The following is a 16089-nucleotide window of genomic DNA, read 5'->3' on the forward strand; positions in this document are numbered from 1 at the left end:
GAAGATTTTTGTCCTAGTCATAATGCTGTGTACTCTGAATTTCAGTTTTAAAAAGTACGGAAGTTCGGTGGCATTTGGAATAGGATTTTAGTTCAGCCTCTCTAGTGAAGTTTACTTAAGAAACCATGAATGAAGCAACCGCTTTGTTACCAGTCTCGGGAGAAAAAAAAAAAAGGTGTACAAAGGTAAAGTATAATTTAACTGCTGAAGGTCTGGATCATCAGGTTCTGTTAAAAGTGTAGCTGGGCGGTTGCTATGACACTATGGAAACAGTGTGAAAGACTTCCAAATACACATCTTAATAGAAATATCTGAAAGATACTTGGTCAAACTGCCGAGATCCTCGGTATTGCTAATCTCACAGCTTTAATGCAAGTAGACAGAGGTTGGGTGGGCTGTTTGTATTTGTCATATGACTGCCATCGTCTTCAGTTTTTTACTTTGTCTTGAATTACCATCATTCTGAGGAGTAACTGTGCATCTGTTGCTCCACAAAATGCACTGTAAGAATCAACACACTGTGCTTGTGTTTTGAAGAATTAGAGTAAGCATGAAGAGAAATCTGTCTACAACTGGCAGACGCAATACACACATTTACATTCTTACAGTAGAATACTTGTCCTTGACTAGCAGAGCCAAGTTCCATCGTAGCTACAAGAGGAGTAGTAGTGGCCTTATACATTACATTCCTTCACAGTCCCAAGTCATGGATGATTTTCCTGTGTGATGCAAGTTCTAAAGACACAGGTAAGTCCTTGGCCAATTTAAACCTAGTACCAAATAATTATATAAAAGGGAGTTTTAGAGAGTAAAATTATTGCCAATCCACCTGGGAGAGTTTACATCCTTTCTATAATTTGGCTTGTTTTCACAGCTACCCAGAAGCTGCCCAGTTTTCTAAAGTCTTCCCACTTCAGAGAGATGATGGTAAAAGTACTTGGTGCTTACCAGCAGACTGCAGGGGAGTGGAAGACTGTAAGCTGATTTTAACTGCTAGTGGTTCATGTGTGAGAAAATGGGGAAGATGGTGCTATGACGTAATTTTAGAAAAACCTACAGCTTTGTGCATGAAGCGAGGTCTGATCTGTATGAGTAACCTTGACTATAAGATTGAACAATTAAATTGAAATCGAAGTGTGTAATGTATGCCTGCTGCTGGGTTTTTTTAGTATTTTTAGTTCAAAAAATATGCAGAGTGTGTGCCAGTAAATGTGTTTTGCATGAGTGATCAAGAGAATGATATATTAAGTCAGCGTAATATATATTTTACAGAGATGGAATGTTTCCTGGCTTTTCTAGTGCTTCTGCACTGTATCTAAAATTCGGTGCTGTTTAAGGTGGCTATTGGCAACTTGATCCTACTTTTAAGGGCTAGATCAATTTGCTCTGTGCAAAGTTTTCAAAATAATCTCAGCAGAGACATCACCTACTTTTAAAAATTATGCTTGCATATAGCTTACCACAACAGGGAATTACTCTTCCTTGGAAGTACAATTATTGGATGGATGCCTTTCATCAGTTGTCTCTGTGTGTGACATTTCCAGTAAAGCGTTTAAACATATTCTCAAACCAGTGCAGTGCAGAACTCCTGGATACATGTAATTAGGTGTAAAACTAGCCCTCATGGTTCAACCTCTGTCATTAATTTAAACCTGCCCTGGTTTACAGAGATAGTTTTATAGCGTCCAAAATATTAAGAAAAGTTGGCATTCCTTTAAGGTGCATTTAAAAGCCACTTTTGGTTATGCTAAAATAGCTTTATGTCTAGATAAAGCCCAGGGAGGGTGCCATCCACCACCAGTGTTTACCACCCTCCTTGTAAAACATTTATTCCTTGTATGTACACTACTCTCCTCTTTAAAGACATTACCCCTTGTCCTGTTGCTACAGGCCCTACTGAAAAGTTTGTCCACATCTTTATTATAAGCTCCCTTTAAGTACTGAAAGGCCGTAATAAGGTCTCCCCAGGGTGTTTTCTTCACTGGGCTGAACAACCCCCAACTTTCTCTCAGCCTTTCCTCATCGGAGGTTATTCCAGACACTTGGTGGAACACCGTAATCCAGACTTGTTACGTTAGTCTGCTTTGCAAGTTCAGCAGCACTGAAAGCAGCAGTGAATGCTGCAGCATCAGCTCAGCCTGGAGAGTTCTCCCACTCAACTCACAGCGGTTTGGATGAGTTTCATCCTCTGAAGAATGAGACTGTGGTGTTTTTAATACACAATAAGGAACGTGGCAACACATTTAGATGTAGTCTCATTAATGCTGGTTAGACTTCTCCCCAGAAAATGTATTTTTCCAGACTCTGAGGACTTTGACCACTTCTTGACAAATAATGGACCCAGTTTCTACATCCAGACACAATTCACCAAGGTGAGGAACTGCTTCTTTGTAAAATCCTTTATAAAGGCCTTTGTATGGGATGCGGTATGTGAACAGTATTTCAGCAGCACAGCAGTGTTAGTTTGCCAGTACTTCTGTACCAAGAAGGATTTGCCTTTTCATCCAATGTGTTGTGTGGGAAAGACGATGCGGGTTTCAGCAGCCGCAGCGGCGCCCGCGGCACAGGCCGCAGCGCGAGCTCGGCGCGGGGAGTTCGGCGCTGCTGCCGCCACGCGCGGGCCTGCGGCCGTTAGCGAGGAGCGCGCGGGCAGCGGCTGCTGAGACACACGGTGCTGAGGGGGCGCTGAGCGGGCGATGGGGGCGCTGAGGGCGCGATGGGGGCGCTGAGCGGGCGATGGCGGCGCTGAGCGGGCGATGGCGGCGCTGAGGGGGCGATGGGGGCGCTGAGGGGGCGCTGAGAGGGCGATGGGGGCGCTGAGGGGGCGATGGCGGCGCTGAGGGGGCGATGGCGGCGCTGAGCGGGCGATGGCGGCGCTGAGCGGGCGATGGCGGCGCTGAGCGGGCGATGGCGGCGCTGAGAGGGCGATGGGGGCGCTGAGGGGGCGATGGGGGCGCTGAGAGGGCGATGGGGGCGCTGAGAGGGCGATGGCGGCGCTGAGGGGCCGTGGGCGTGCTGAGGTGGGGAGGGAGGGGAGTGTTGCAGGCGTTGTGCTGCCCGGGGGAGGAGTCGGGCCGGGGCGGAGCCTTTACGAGCGGCTACAGACCCAAACCTGCGTCGGGGTCGCTTTCTCCCCTTCTAAATTGCTAGAGGGTTTCAGGTATTAACAAGCGTTTTCATTTTCATTCTTTTCTAAGGGGTTCTAGCTGCTGAGCTGATCTTGCCTGTGTTGTTTGATGAACAGTGCACAGTTGTCAACTTCAGAAAGTCTACAATGATGTAACCCCTGAAAACCACCAAAGGTAAAACTTTCTTATGTTGTATAATTCATATTAAAGGATCAGTTGTAAACTTTGTATTAACAGTTTAAAAGGAAATAATATTTTCTGGTCAGCTAACAATGAAGAACAGATTTAGAGTTGGTAGCTACAGATGAATTACTTCATTATTTTATCCTTCACAAGCTGGGTCAGTCCAGCATGGGATACTAGGTTTTCAGATCAAAACCACATGAAGTCTCGTCGATCTTACAATAGTGCCTTTGAGGACCGTCAGTTGTGGATTCCTCAGCTTTCAAAGTGACTGAGCTCGTTTTCAGAAACGTAAGAGATTTGTGGTTCTCAACCACTGTTCAGATATCTGAGCATTTCAGTTTATTATGAATAATTTTGCCATCCATCTTTAATTTGCTCATATTTTCAAAAGCCTTGCCATGTTACTGAGAGTACAGATAATAAAAACTTGTGGAAGATGACCAATATGCAGCCCGCTACGTATTCTGTGACTCACACTGGCCAAAGTAAAACTTTGTTCAAACTTGCTTTGAGTTCAGATCTACTTAAGTCATTAGAAACCTTTCAGTCATTATGGAAATGGCTCCAGTTCCTGCTCCAGCTGTTCACATGACAAAAATTACTGCTTTTAACCAATTCATTTTAGCATGTTAAGACTCTGCTAAAAAAATATTCATTAGGGAATCTAGACCAAGGGAGGCCAGAATGTACAAATCAAGGGACAGCACATAGAAGCATCACTTTCCTGTACAAATAGTTGCAGACTTTATGTGTGCAGTACCATATAAACTGGTTTACAGGACCACCTCAGTAGTGGTCTTTGTAATTCTGATCAGTGTTCAGCCTAGTCATAGGTTTGCTTTGCCTTGTGGATCAGGAGCATTCTGAGTGTCTGTGACCACAGCTTTCCACCCTCCTGCATCAGTTAACATATATTGTTCATTTTCCTTGCTGGCCTTGCACCCCATTCTCTGCAGCTTCTTGAATCTCTAGGTCCTTCTCTCAGGCTAGTGGCTTTAGTTCTAATGTCAACCCTCTGTCTTCTGAAGACTGTATTTTTCTTTGGCTAACTCTGAAATACCTGCATTTTTATGTAAGACAGCGTTTCTTCAGCCAGCCCCCTTTTTTTTCTCTTCTGGTGTACATGCAGATTTCTGTTTACATGGCAGCTACCATGAGAGGCACGGTAGTTAACAGTTTTAATGATCACTGACAGAATTTAGCTACTGTTTGAAATTAAAGATCAGCAGAAGCTTTCTAGCTGTCATCAATGCACTGTATTTGCAGCCAGCAATTCCAGTTGCTTCCCACTTTTCTGTCTTGAACCAGCTCAACTTCTTTTGACCAGTGTTACCTGCTTCTTTATCACTTTGCAATCTCTTTGAACTTTGTTGGGAGCTCTGAGAAACCTTGATCTGATCTAAGTTGCATCAAGGTTATATAGAGGGGGCATAACCGACGTAATACTCTTCTGTTCATTTCTTATGTCTGGCTTCTGAACACTTTTGTTCCAGGAAAGAATATAGTTGCCACAAAGAGCATATTGCTAAAGATATTTTATGATTGACATTTTAGATAGTAAATACTTCATATGCTTTCACAATCTTTATGCATTTCTGCAATAAATTGATCAAAAATTACTGTCTGAAGCTGTAGGAACTATCTCAATTAATGTACAAATAATAGATTTTTATTTCTAGACAGATCTTAACTGGGAATGGGTGAAAGTACCACTGGCTTGTGTGTGCTGCACGGCTTCCACCTGGTGCTACAGCAGAAGGTTGCTAGAGGCAGTGTTGGTGTTCCCATGGCAACTGGTTTGTTTACCTTCCATGCTGTTCTGAGCCACCTCCTGGAATATTTAGCTGCACATTTTAAAAGAAACTGTGTGCTGCTGCTGTGGAGATTAAGGCTGGAAGACAGTTAAGAGCAAACCCCTGCCCACTGAAGGGGAACTGAGGACACGGCACTTAGCCAGGGTTTGTTTGACCTCGGGAGCAGTCCATGCTAGAAGCAGTGTCAGCCAAGAGGTGTGTGAGGGAGAAGGGTGATTGGCTTAAGGGTACCTGTGCTGGGTTGTGGGCAAAGCTGTGTGTTGCTAAGGAGCAGCTGTGCGCATTTGGGATGAGGAATTGTCTCAGGAACACTGGATGAGTATAGTGCAAGAACAGGAAAATTGATAATCTAACTGCTGTGACTTGGCATGTATTTTTGGCATTGGTTTCACCCTACCATAAACCAGTGCCCTCACTATGCTTTGCTGTCTTTTAGCCCTTCCCAGACTTTTCTTCCATTTCCTCATTTACTTGCTGCATTTCCTCCTTCAGCTTTTCCGGTCCTGTTTTCTCTTTTCCTAATGACTGTTACTTTTTTTTTTTTTTTTTTTTTTACAACCTAGAGTTCATGCACCTTTTCTTCATGTTTACTTCTCTAATCTGTGGGAGACTATTTATCTTTTATATTTGTTCATTTTTTCTCAGTTTTCTGTGATTGTTCATTTAGTAGTTCTGTCCTTCCTCACAGGTCTCCCTTTGCTTCTCCTTCCTATCACTGACAGCCCATCTTTTCCTCTCAGTTCCACTTTCAAGCCTCTTTCTCTTCTAGCATCCATTCCCCAGTTCTTCTTTTTCTTCATTCTCCCACTCTGGACTTTCTCCCCACACCTCAGGAAAGTCTTGGGGAGCCTTAAGCAAGAAGGCTTTTCATACCTATGTCATTTTGCAGGCAAAAGAGGCAAGAATTTTTCTCAGCCTCATGGACCTGTCTTCTCCTTTTCTTGCTTCTGTATCCAAATATTATGCTATTCTTGTTTTCAGGTTAAACATTCCAAGAACTGACCTGCGTTATAGCCAGAAACTTTCCAAAAAACAATGGCCAGACTGTTGCAAGCTCCACCCAAGTTTAATCCCTCAGAATGGGACATTGCAAACAAGATGCAGCGTGCCAGTACGGAGTCTGAGAAATCCAGGTCAGAACGCACAATAGCTGAGAGTCAGAGGCTGCTGGATGAAGTAGAAAAGACGACTCGGAAAACCCAGAGTGACGTCAACAAGAAAATAGGTAATCCTACATGTTCTGCAAGTGTCACAATGTGTTATTTGAGCTATACGTTTAATATGGACTCAGAAAATTAGTTGAAAGCAAATAGGAATATATATCAATGCCATGCTCTCTGAACTCATGGAAAAAGTCAAAATATGTTAAAAAATATTTTGAAGCAGATTCTTAATTTTATAACAAATAAATTACCTCTCCAAAAAACACAGCCATTCCAACCAAACTTCCTGACACAGGGTTGCAAAACTGTCTCCACACATCAGCCTACAGCACTATGTGCACTCCACTATGGCATAAGTCTATTTTTAGCCATATCTAAGGTCTGATCCACAGCGCTCTGGCATATAGGATGAGCTTGTATTAATACCTGTTGGCGATTTTCATTCTGCAGAACAGAGACGGGAAGAAATAAAATTCTGGAAGCAAGAACTAGATAACAAACTTGAACAAATTGTCCATGAGACAGAGGTACTGTTCAGTTTCAAGACAAGGCTGGAGAAATCTTTGGAGAGCTGTGAAGAGCCACTCATCATTGCCCAAAAGTGTCTCCTGAATAGGTGAGATGATTAAGAAGAAAAGCATTCAGGGAGAGAAAAAAATCTAGGTAATGAATCTTTAACAAATAATAAAAATGCCTGCAAACTAAGGTCCTGCCTCTCTTTGCTGTGGTGTCACAGTCTGATTTAGGTGCTATACCAGTTGGTAACCAAGGCCATAAAGGAAAAACTTCCCATCTGGCAAGGAAAAGCCTTCAGTTTGGAAAGCTAGGCTTCATCGTCATCTGTTAGCTGCAGGTATTTGAAAAATGTGGCTGATGGCTTTTCCTCTTTTTGTTTAGGCAGAGGCGAGCTGGGATTGACTTGGTCCATGATGAAGTGGAACAGGAACTGGTAAAGGAAGTTGAAGTCCTCCAGGGGGTTATTGCTTTGCTTGGACGTACATTGGAACAAACCAATGAGCAAATCAGGTGCAGAGGCAAAGAGCATAACAGAACACTGATTAGCTGAATTGTAGGACAGCCATTATCCTGAGAAGTTGTAGGGTCGGGCTGAATATGGGTCCAAAGTTATCTTCAATGCTAAACAGTAACAGGAAATCAGTCCTAATTCATAGTATTTGATCAGCCATGGTGAGAAGTTCTGTTTGTTAGAACTCAGAGTACTTGCATATGATTCCTGGTCTTCTCATGATACAGTCCTGTGCCTCTAATTCCAATGGCCATTGTACCGTCAGTTTATATGAAGGCAGTTTCATTATCTAGATTCTGGGACTTTGCAACTAACAGTTCATACATGAATCATTTCATAATGGCATTTGTATTACCCGGTGCATGTAAGCATGCATGTTAGGGACACCTTTGAGTGCCTGCGCTTTGGCTTAGAGTCTGGTTGTTTGTCCTCCTAGACTAAACCGTTCAGCAAAATACAACCTGGAAATGGATCTGAAGGACAAGTTCACAGCTTTGATGATTGACGATTACTGTGCTAGCTTGACAAACAACACTCCTGATATCAAATATGCTGATGATGCAGTGAAAATAGAAGGAAAGTAAGTGGTTATGTAGTTCAATGAACATATAATTATACAGCTAGTATGAGCTGTTCCAGTATTAGCAAGATGAAAGTAATTTTGTCTAAAACAGACTATATCTGGCCATTATCTGTCTGCTATAGATTGTTTTTTATACTTCTGTCCATCACTTTAGTATCTGTGTAATATGTCTGTGAAACAAGCCACAGTAAACATTGTCCCAGTAAACTGCAGTTTACTAAAAGCTTTTGAGGCTCACAGTTAGCTAAGGAAAAAAAATTGCACGTTGCTTAAATGCAGAATAGATTTACTAATCTAACTTCCTCTCCCACAGCATCCTGGTGGGGAGAATGCTGGACTGGGACACATGAGGTGTGGAGTCAGTTTCTGACTCAGTCATTAAACTTGTCAAATGTGCCCTTTCTGTGTGGGCACTGGCATTTGTTGGGTCATGCAGTTAATAGTACTGCTTTGTTCTCAGTTTTGTGGGGTAATTATAGATTTATGAGGTCACAGAGGGCCTGATGCTGCCAGCTGATGACCTTTAATTTTGAATCTCTTTCAGTTTTGTTAGCCCTGAAGACTGGATAGATTTCTCAAACATAAATGTTGAAAAAGCTGAAAAGCAGAGAAACAATTCTTTGGCACTGAGGGCGCTGATTGATGGCATCCTCTCACAGACAGCAAATGACATGCACAAGCAATGTGAGGCGGTGAATGTCGCATTTAGAAGTCGCGTGAAGGAAGTCAAGGATGCCAAGCACAAACTTCAGACACTCCTTGCAATGGTAAGTGGTAAGGGACAGTCAGCAAAAGAGTGGAAACAATGGGCTTGGCTTATCTACCAGTTTTCTCAATCCAGTGGCTTGAGCTACTTTACTTTAAGAATTTTATCTTTGCAATATTGGCAGCCCCTGCCACATTTACCTTCTCACCTCCAGTCCCCCAAAAGTCACCTTACATTTTATTTTCTCAGCCATTACAGAGGTGAATTTCTGGATATAAATGTTGCTGTAGACATCAGTAAAGTCAGGATTGTGATTTTGAATTACATGGAGCTCCTATAGATTTTTCACGATTGTGATATAAAAGCCTGATAAGTTGTGAAATCAGGGTCATTGTGCTCGAAATTTGATACATGAAAACTGTGTTGTTAAAAATTAATTGCTGAGCATAAACCACCAGTTTCACGCAGAACAGTGTCACCTGCTTTCCAATGAAGGAATCATAATCCTGGCTGACCTTTGTAAAATGTCTTTTGATCTTAATGAGTGTTACCATGATTTTTATAACTATTAAAGAAGATGTTGAGGATTTCATCCACTGTAAGAGACAGTGTGCAACACATCCTTCCATTGGCTTTGTTAAGGTGATGGATGAGATTGCCTCACAGGAGAAGAACATTGCAGCCTTAAAGAAAGCAATTGCTGATAAAGAAGGACCTGTTAAGGTGGCTCAAACCCGCTTGGAAGCAAGAAACCATCGTCCCAGTGTGGAATTGTGTTATGACACAGTGCAATACAAGCTGATTAGTGAAGTTCAAGAGATTACAAAAAATATTCAAAGGCAAGTGGAAATGATGAAAGGGGAAAATCTGTGGTATAGATTACTGTGTTAATTTAATGAGTGAAAGTAACATTGGTTCCCAGCTATTCTCCCTGAAAGGTTGGGAATTGCTTTTCCCTTAAAGGCAGGACAGTTTAAGGGAAGCTGCATGGAAACTGTCTCTCTGTGAATCCCCTTCCATCTTTTTTTCACTTAGAATTAATTATTTTCCCATATGGAAAACAAACAAACAAGAACGTATCTGTGTGTTTTCAACTAATGTCTGTCTGTATTTGCCCTCTTAGATTAAAGGACACTCTGGCACAGGCTGAGACAGAGCTGAAAGGTCTGAGCCGCCGACAGCTCTCCTTGGAGGAGGAGATCCAGGTCAAGGAGAATACATTGTACGTTGATGAAGTGCTCTGCATGCAAATGAGAGAGTCTGTTTACATTAAAAACTTCTGAAGCCATTATACTGGGAGATTGTGTTCCAAAGAGCCAGCTCCTGCTGAAATTTTATTGACAACCTCCACATTTATTGGTTTGGCTCAATGCTGTCCTGGTTCCAGTTGTGTAAGGTAATTAAAACAGACCTAGTACTTATATCTACCTCTTTCACAGCTATCTATGCTCTAGAACACCTGATGAAATCTCCCACTTTTAGAAATAAAATTCCAGAATAAGAGGAAATGTGCCTTCTTCCATGTTATTTATGTCATGTGCAACCAATGATATATTTTGCCATTGACAGGTCTAGAAGCTGTGTAAGCTAGAGCAGGAGTCTCCTCCTAAGTCCTAGTTTTCCTAGTTGGAAAACTAGGAAAGGGGAAAGGGTGACTCAGGACTAGCCATGGTGTGTTTTGTTCTCAACATCTGTTGTTAACTAGGCACAGGGTGTGTATCAAACTTAATGGGAGGTAAGGACTGGTGATACACTGCAGAGTGCATCTGACTGCATGTGAGCAAAGATCAAGCCAAAGCTGACTTTGGGCTAATCACTTCCTCACCCTGTGTCTCGTTTTCCATTTTAGTAAAATGGAAACAACGCGATGGGCTTCACTGGTAAGGTGTTTGAAGCTCTACAGTGAGACGTGCTGAAAAAAAGAGGATGGCCTTATTTTAACTAGAGATGCCTGTAAGGGTGAAAAAGGGCTCATTGCCTCCTTTGGTTCTGGTGAGGAAAAACTAAGCAAGGACAAGAACAGATGATGCTGGAGACACAGGAGGCTGGTTTCCAAGTCCAACATTTTAATGCATGGAGTGTAAAATTGTCCCTTGCCTCTCTCTTGCTGTAATGCTATCTTCCTTTCAGAGGCACTGCTGTCAAGATTCAAATCCCTTACTATTGCCCTCCAGAGGATCCGTTCATTGCTTGCAGATGTCACTGGGTGTTCTTCTCTCTCCCTGTGGTTTACGCCATTGGGTAGGCGATGACAAAATAATTAAGCTCTGAGTCAATCAGGTTTTTGAACTTCCTGTAAATATCACACAACAGCCGATCCTCCTCACTGGTCTCTTGCTGAGTTGTGTAAATCCTGACCTGTATGCATGAATGGCGGTCATGTCTCTCAGATACATGTAGCAGGCTCAGTCGTTAAAGCTCACAACAAGAAGCCTCTGCGACAAGATTCCTTTTAACCCCAGAACTGATGCATCCCTGGGATCTCCGCAGATCTGGGAGGATCTACTGAATTCAGAATCTAACGCGCACAACAGCATGGTTTACACCAGCTCCAGTTCAACACAGCATGCCTAAAGAATGAGAGTTGTTTGTATTTGTTTGCAGTTTAGTGGGATTCACCTGCCTCAGTATAAGCATAGATGTAAGTGCTGGGCCTGGGAAGTGACTGAGAATGCCTAGCTTGAACTAGAGGTGACAGAAGGAACCCTAGCCTCGGAAGGACTTGTGGAATTGTTGGGGCTTGTTATTATTCTGTACCTGGCTAAGCAGTCTGGAAAGTATAATTTCTGTGAGTGGTTCCCCCGGTTTGTTATAATGCTAAAACATAATATAGGGAAGGTAGTTAACATTTCTGTAAGTGACCTTTCTATGGGGATGGGGACCTCACCTTTCTCTGGGTAGTGGAGAGAGGAAGGGAAAGGGAGTTTTAGAGCACGAAGGCTTACCTTTATGGTAGTCAAAACGCATTTCCTTTCTGCACGGTTTTGTAGCAGCCTCTCCATAAAGGTGACACTTAGAAATGCCCAAACTTTCAGAAACAACAACCTCTTGCATGACAAGATGAGCTGTAGCAGCTCATCATCCAGCCGCTCACGGTCATTGTCTAATTCAAGTGTTAATTTCTTGAAAAAGAATGAACACTGTTAATACTACTGAACAGAGCTTATGAGCACAATAACTAGAATGCAACAGTTTCCCAATTTTACCAACAGAAGTGACTGTCAACAAATCAGTTTTGTAACTTGACATCAGCAGAGAATAATTTCTGTATTATGACAACAGTATAGTCTACAGTAATCTCCACTCTCCTGTTAAGATGGGGGGACGTCCCTAGTGCATTATATACCATGCTGAGAGACAGACAACTTACATTACCGTTAGAAGATGCTACACCCACAGCTCATGCCATTACTGTATTTGACGTATTGGAAAATATCCCAGATACAGAGTAGATCCAAAGACAATTTCCTGAATGCTTTACAGGTCTTTGGTGTTTATTGGAAACTCTGCAGCGCAACAGAACTTAAAGAAAGCTATCAGCAACCGTCAGGTATAAGGCCATGTGCTTCCCTCAGGTATGCAAAGACCTGATGTTTATTTACAGGGGGCAGCTCTTTCACACCTTTGGTGACACCACAGTGCTTTGACATGGGCATCAGTTAATCTACATGTGCTATAAGACATTTGTGCATTGCCAAAATGGAGCAAAACCTTCAGTGTAGGTTGATGCAGGCTACAGGTCTGTATGCAAACAAGGCATACTGACTTCCTCAGGTGCAGGTTTCCCTGCAAAAGGGTGGGGTTCAGAAAATTACAAAATGACAGGAAAGTTACCAGTTACTGAACATGAAGACAGGCTGAGAGAGTTGGGGTTGTTCAGCCTGGAGAAGGCTTCAGGGACACCTTATAGCAGCCTTCCAGTACCCAAAGGGGACCTACAAGAAAGCTGGAGAGGGACTTTTTACAAGGTCATGTAGTCATATCTTTAAACTGAAAGGGGAGATTTAGGTTAGATATTAGGCAGAAATTCTGCCCCACGAGGGTGGTGAGGCACTGGAACAGGCTGCCCAGAGAAGCTGTGGATGCCCCATCTCTAGAAGTGCTCAAGGCCAGGCGGGATGGGGCTTTGAGCAACCTGCTCTAGTGGAAGGTGTCCTTGGCCACAGTAGCGGGGTTGGACTAGGTGATCTTTAGGGTCCCTACCAACCCAAACCATTCTATGATTCTACAATTCTGTGGTGTCTAACCAGAATAAGCCTAAAGCTATTTTACAAAAAAATGTTTTCTTGCCTGAAAGTTTTTGCTCACAGCTGACCTTACAACCACCAGTATTTTGGGTGTTTTAGCTTTTTATGAAGGCAACCTGACATCAGCCTGACAGCAAAGACTACCATAATGGGCATTGTAACTGGACAAGGATAATTACCTGAACTAGACTACAGCTGGAAAGGCTCACTTAGGAGAATTACTCCCTGAACAGGACTTCCTATTGATTACTGCTGTTCTGCAGAAGGCCTATATGATTATTTTGCCTTTGTGCTACTGCAGTAAGATGTCACTATTGTTTCCCTTACCTGCAGAATATGCCAGTAGACTGGGAGGAGGTTGGTGAGGGTAGGTCTCATTATCCAGTCTGGGTCACTGGAATAGCAGCTCCGTAGACTGATGCTCCTGACTGGAATCTCTGCTAGCAGGATCCTGGCTAGGTGATCATGCCTCACGACTCTTTCAAAGAAGAAGTTCACATTCAGTTTTGGGGCTCTCTTGGCCAGGTTTGCCCATGACATTCCCCAGACCACTTGCCCATGAGGGTCATGGATATGACATTTGATATTCAAGGTGCACAGGGAATGAGCGCTGTGCTCCCGCAGGATGTCCAGCAGTTCATCAGAGATGCAGTTATAATTGAAAGTCAGGATAACCAGGCTGTGGAACTTGGACATAGTCTGGTGGAACAAGGTGCTGCTGTAGACCGGAAGGTGAAGACCGAAGAAATCCTCAATATTGATTTCAGATATAAAGCTTCTATTTGTCAAGCAGGTCAGAGAATTCAGAAGTTCACAGCCATCTTCCAAGGTTACTCTTGCTCCTTTTAGGTTGAGATAATCAAGTTGCTTGCTCATTCTTTTCAGAAAGGTAGCTAAGTTCTTGATAAACTGAGCCCTGACCACATTTTTCCAGATCAAGCGGTCTAATTCCAGGTACTTGATGCTCAGGGATACTAGGCGACTGTTGCGCTTACCCAGATGTGAAAGAAGACCTCTCATCGTCATTTGAAATTTTTGAGTAAAGGCAGTATTGTGAGGATTCGATAACTTGATCTCGAGGTGCTCCAAATACTTGCCAAACTTCTTGACATACCATAATGCACTTTGAAACTCCATTGTGCGTGCCCTTGATGGCCGGCCGTAGAATATGATGGTTCTGCTCCTCCAGAGGGATCCTGAGTACATGGCCCAACTCCATTTCTTACAGACCAAGGCAGCCTGAGATCTGTCCCTGTCATCTAACCAATGGAAGACATGCCTCAGACAGACATCAGGTAGATAAGCCCAGGAGCTCTGCTCAGTTTCACTGTCATCTTCCATTGAGAAGACAGTTTTTCACTTCTCTTCTGGGTCTTGAGCCAAACCTAGATGAAGAAAGCTGTGCGTAGATTTCTTGACATTCCCAACAGAATAGGCTTCTTAGAAAACAGTTGAAAGTTTGTTTCTTCACATTCAAAACCAACAATCTTTTCTTTGCCTCTGTACTCAAGCTGTCAGGGTCAAACAAGCTCTTTTGTCTAAACTATGGTCAAACCTAAATTGAAAAAAACCCACACACACACAAAAAATAAACAAACAAAAAAAACCCACGGAACAAAAATTAAGAACAATCACAGTACAAGCACAAGACACATTTTTAAACTTTTTTGCCTTCAGTCTAGCTGAACAGTGAAATGGTATCAACTGCTGATAGAGCAGCCACAGCCTCCAGAAACATTTGGTTAGCTTCAGCTGTAATTGATAATGGTTTATGGCCTGGTGCCTAGTGTCTAGAAGTATCCAGTGCTTTGGGCTGTACACGTTTGAACAGTACTGTCGGTGCAAAACTAGTGCAAATGACTTTTCTTATCTTAGGTGTGCTGTTCCATGACAATCATCTAAGCTAGTGCCCTGCCATAGATTAAGGTACAATCCCTGTAGACAGTAGTAAGCAATATAAACTGTTCCATTGTTCGGTTCAAGCAGGATGTTCAGTCATTGTGCCCCAATAGGCAGGGAGAAGGCTGGTGAGTTGGAAGACCACTGAGCATTGGTAAAACATATAAGTAAACAACCACAATGCAAGAAGTTACCAGTTCCACTCTCAAGACAGGACTGTGTAAGTAGTCAACTCTCCACGCACTTTTCCAGCTCTCATAGTTTCCCTCCAGAGTTCAAGATCTGTCTTCTCTACCTGCGACCCCTCCCCCTGTGAAGCTTGGCTATTGCCATGGAGCAAAGAAGTAATGTTTGTGATGTCATGACAACTGAATTTATGTAAGGGCGAACAGTGAACAAAGCCAACTTAAGCCAAGTCATTTTGGCTAACTGAAGATGGTGAAAAGGAAAGGCAGCCTTGTTTGGTGGTCCCTTAGGAAGTGAGAAATACAGGCCACAATCGACAAGCCAGGAGAAGGCTGTATGTCTTATGTTACTTTGCAATGACCAGGTAAATGGATCAAGAGCCTGAGCAATAAACAGTCGAGAAGGGAAGCGATGCGTCCATTCAAGCTTCAGCTGTGAAATGCAGAGTACATCCCACTGCCCTGTTAGGTGCTTGTTTTCATGAGACCTTTTACAGATCAGGCTATTCGCTCTGCAAGCAGACAAAGGGCATGGAAACCTAGTGTTTTGTTAGTACCTCTGCAGAGGAGCAAAAATTCAGAATGTATTTATTTTCCACGTCTATAGTGCATGTGCCTTATAGTGTCCACTCGGTAAATCACTCCTTAGTGCTCTTGGGGATGAAACTGGAAGAAAATCTAGTGATGCTTTCTTCTGGTATACCCTAAAATCAAGGCTTATTGGCTGACATGATTACAAGAAGATGCAACTCAAAAGTACATGATGACAATCTCCAAACAATCTACCCTTCCTCCTTTGCATATGCTGTTCTGTTGGGTAACCAAGTTGAATTGGATGGAAACAACAGAGGCACTATAAGATGATGAAGAAAATATTCAGATCCCTGAGAGTCTGTTTACAACTACAAACACTCAGATATTTCTATTTTAATTTTCTAAACAGGCACAAAAGGACAGGCTGACTGCCCACTTCAGCTCCAGCCTGCTGCTTCCCTTTTGGCCTACAGTTCTTCCATCACACGCTGTCTCTCCGCCTGTCCATTGGCACCATGTCCATTCTTGGGGATTCCTCCTCCCCTCTTCCCATCCAAAATGCCAATCAAAACCCCCAGCTCTCAAGATAACCCTTAGAAACTGAGCATGAGGATCTT

The 16089-nt window shown here is 42.9% G+C and overlaps 2 protein-coding genes across 3 annotated transcripts; one reads left to right on the forward strand and one right to left on the reverse strand.

Annotated features, from left to right (window-relative positions):
- Window positions 1–74: 74 nt before the first annotated feature.
- TEKT1 (tektin 1) lies at window positions 75–10109 on the forward strand. 2 transcript variants are annotated; one of them, XM_082068269.1, is made up of 9 exons: window positions 75–2372; window positions 3198–3302; window positions 6110–6353; window positions 6742–6907; window positions 7189–7317; window positions 7755–7898; window positions 8446–8668; window positions 9250–9446; window positions 9731–10109. In XM_082068269.1, exons 3-9 carry the CDS (start codon window positions 6164–6166, stop codon window positions 9888–9890), a joined length of 1209 nt encoding a protein of 402 aa, XP_081924395.1. In that variant the 5' UTR covers window positions 75–2372; window positions 3198–3302; window positions 6110–6163; the 3' UTR covers window positions 9891–10109. The 2 variants fall into 2 exon arrangements, with proteins under 2 accessions (XP_081924395.1, XP_081924396.1); XM_082068270.1 differs by lacking the exon at window positions 75–2372 and adding an exon at window positions 2458–2671.
- Window positions 10110–10836: 727 nt separating this feature from the next.
- On the reverse strand, window positions 10837–14374 carry FBXO39 (F-box protein 39; the record flags this gene model as incomplete). Its single annotated transcript, XM_082068794.1, has 3 exons — window positions 13182–14374; window positions 11553–11729; window positions 10837–10965 (listed from the first exon to the last, which is right to left on the reverse strand). Exons 1-3 carry the CDS (start codon window positions 14193–14195, stop codon window positions 10837–10839), a joined length of 1320 nt encoding a protein of 439 aa, XP_081924920.1. The 5' UTR covers window positions 14196–14374.
- Between the last annotated feature and the right edge of the window lie 1715 nt (window positions 14375–16089).

The sequence above is a fragment of the Streptopelia decaocto genome (genome assembly GCF_964273445.1).
Source record: "Streptopelia decaocto genome assembly, chromosome: 18".
Lineage (NCBI taxonomy): Eukaryota > Metazoa > Chordata > Aves > Columbiformes > Columbidae > Streptopelia > Streptopelia decaocto.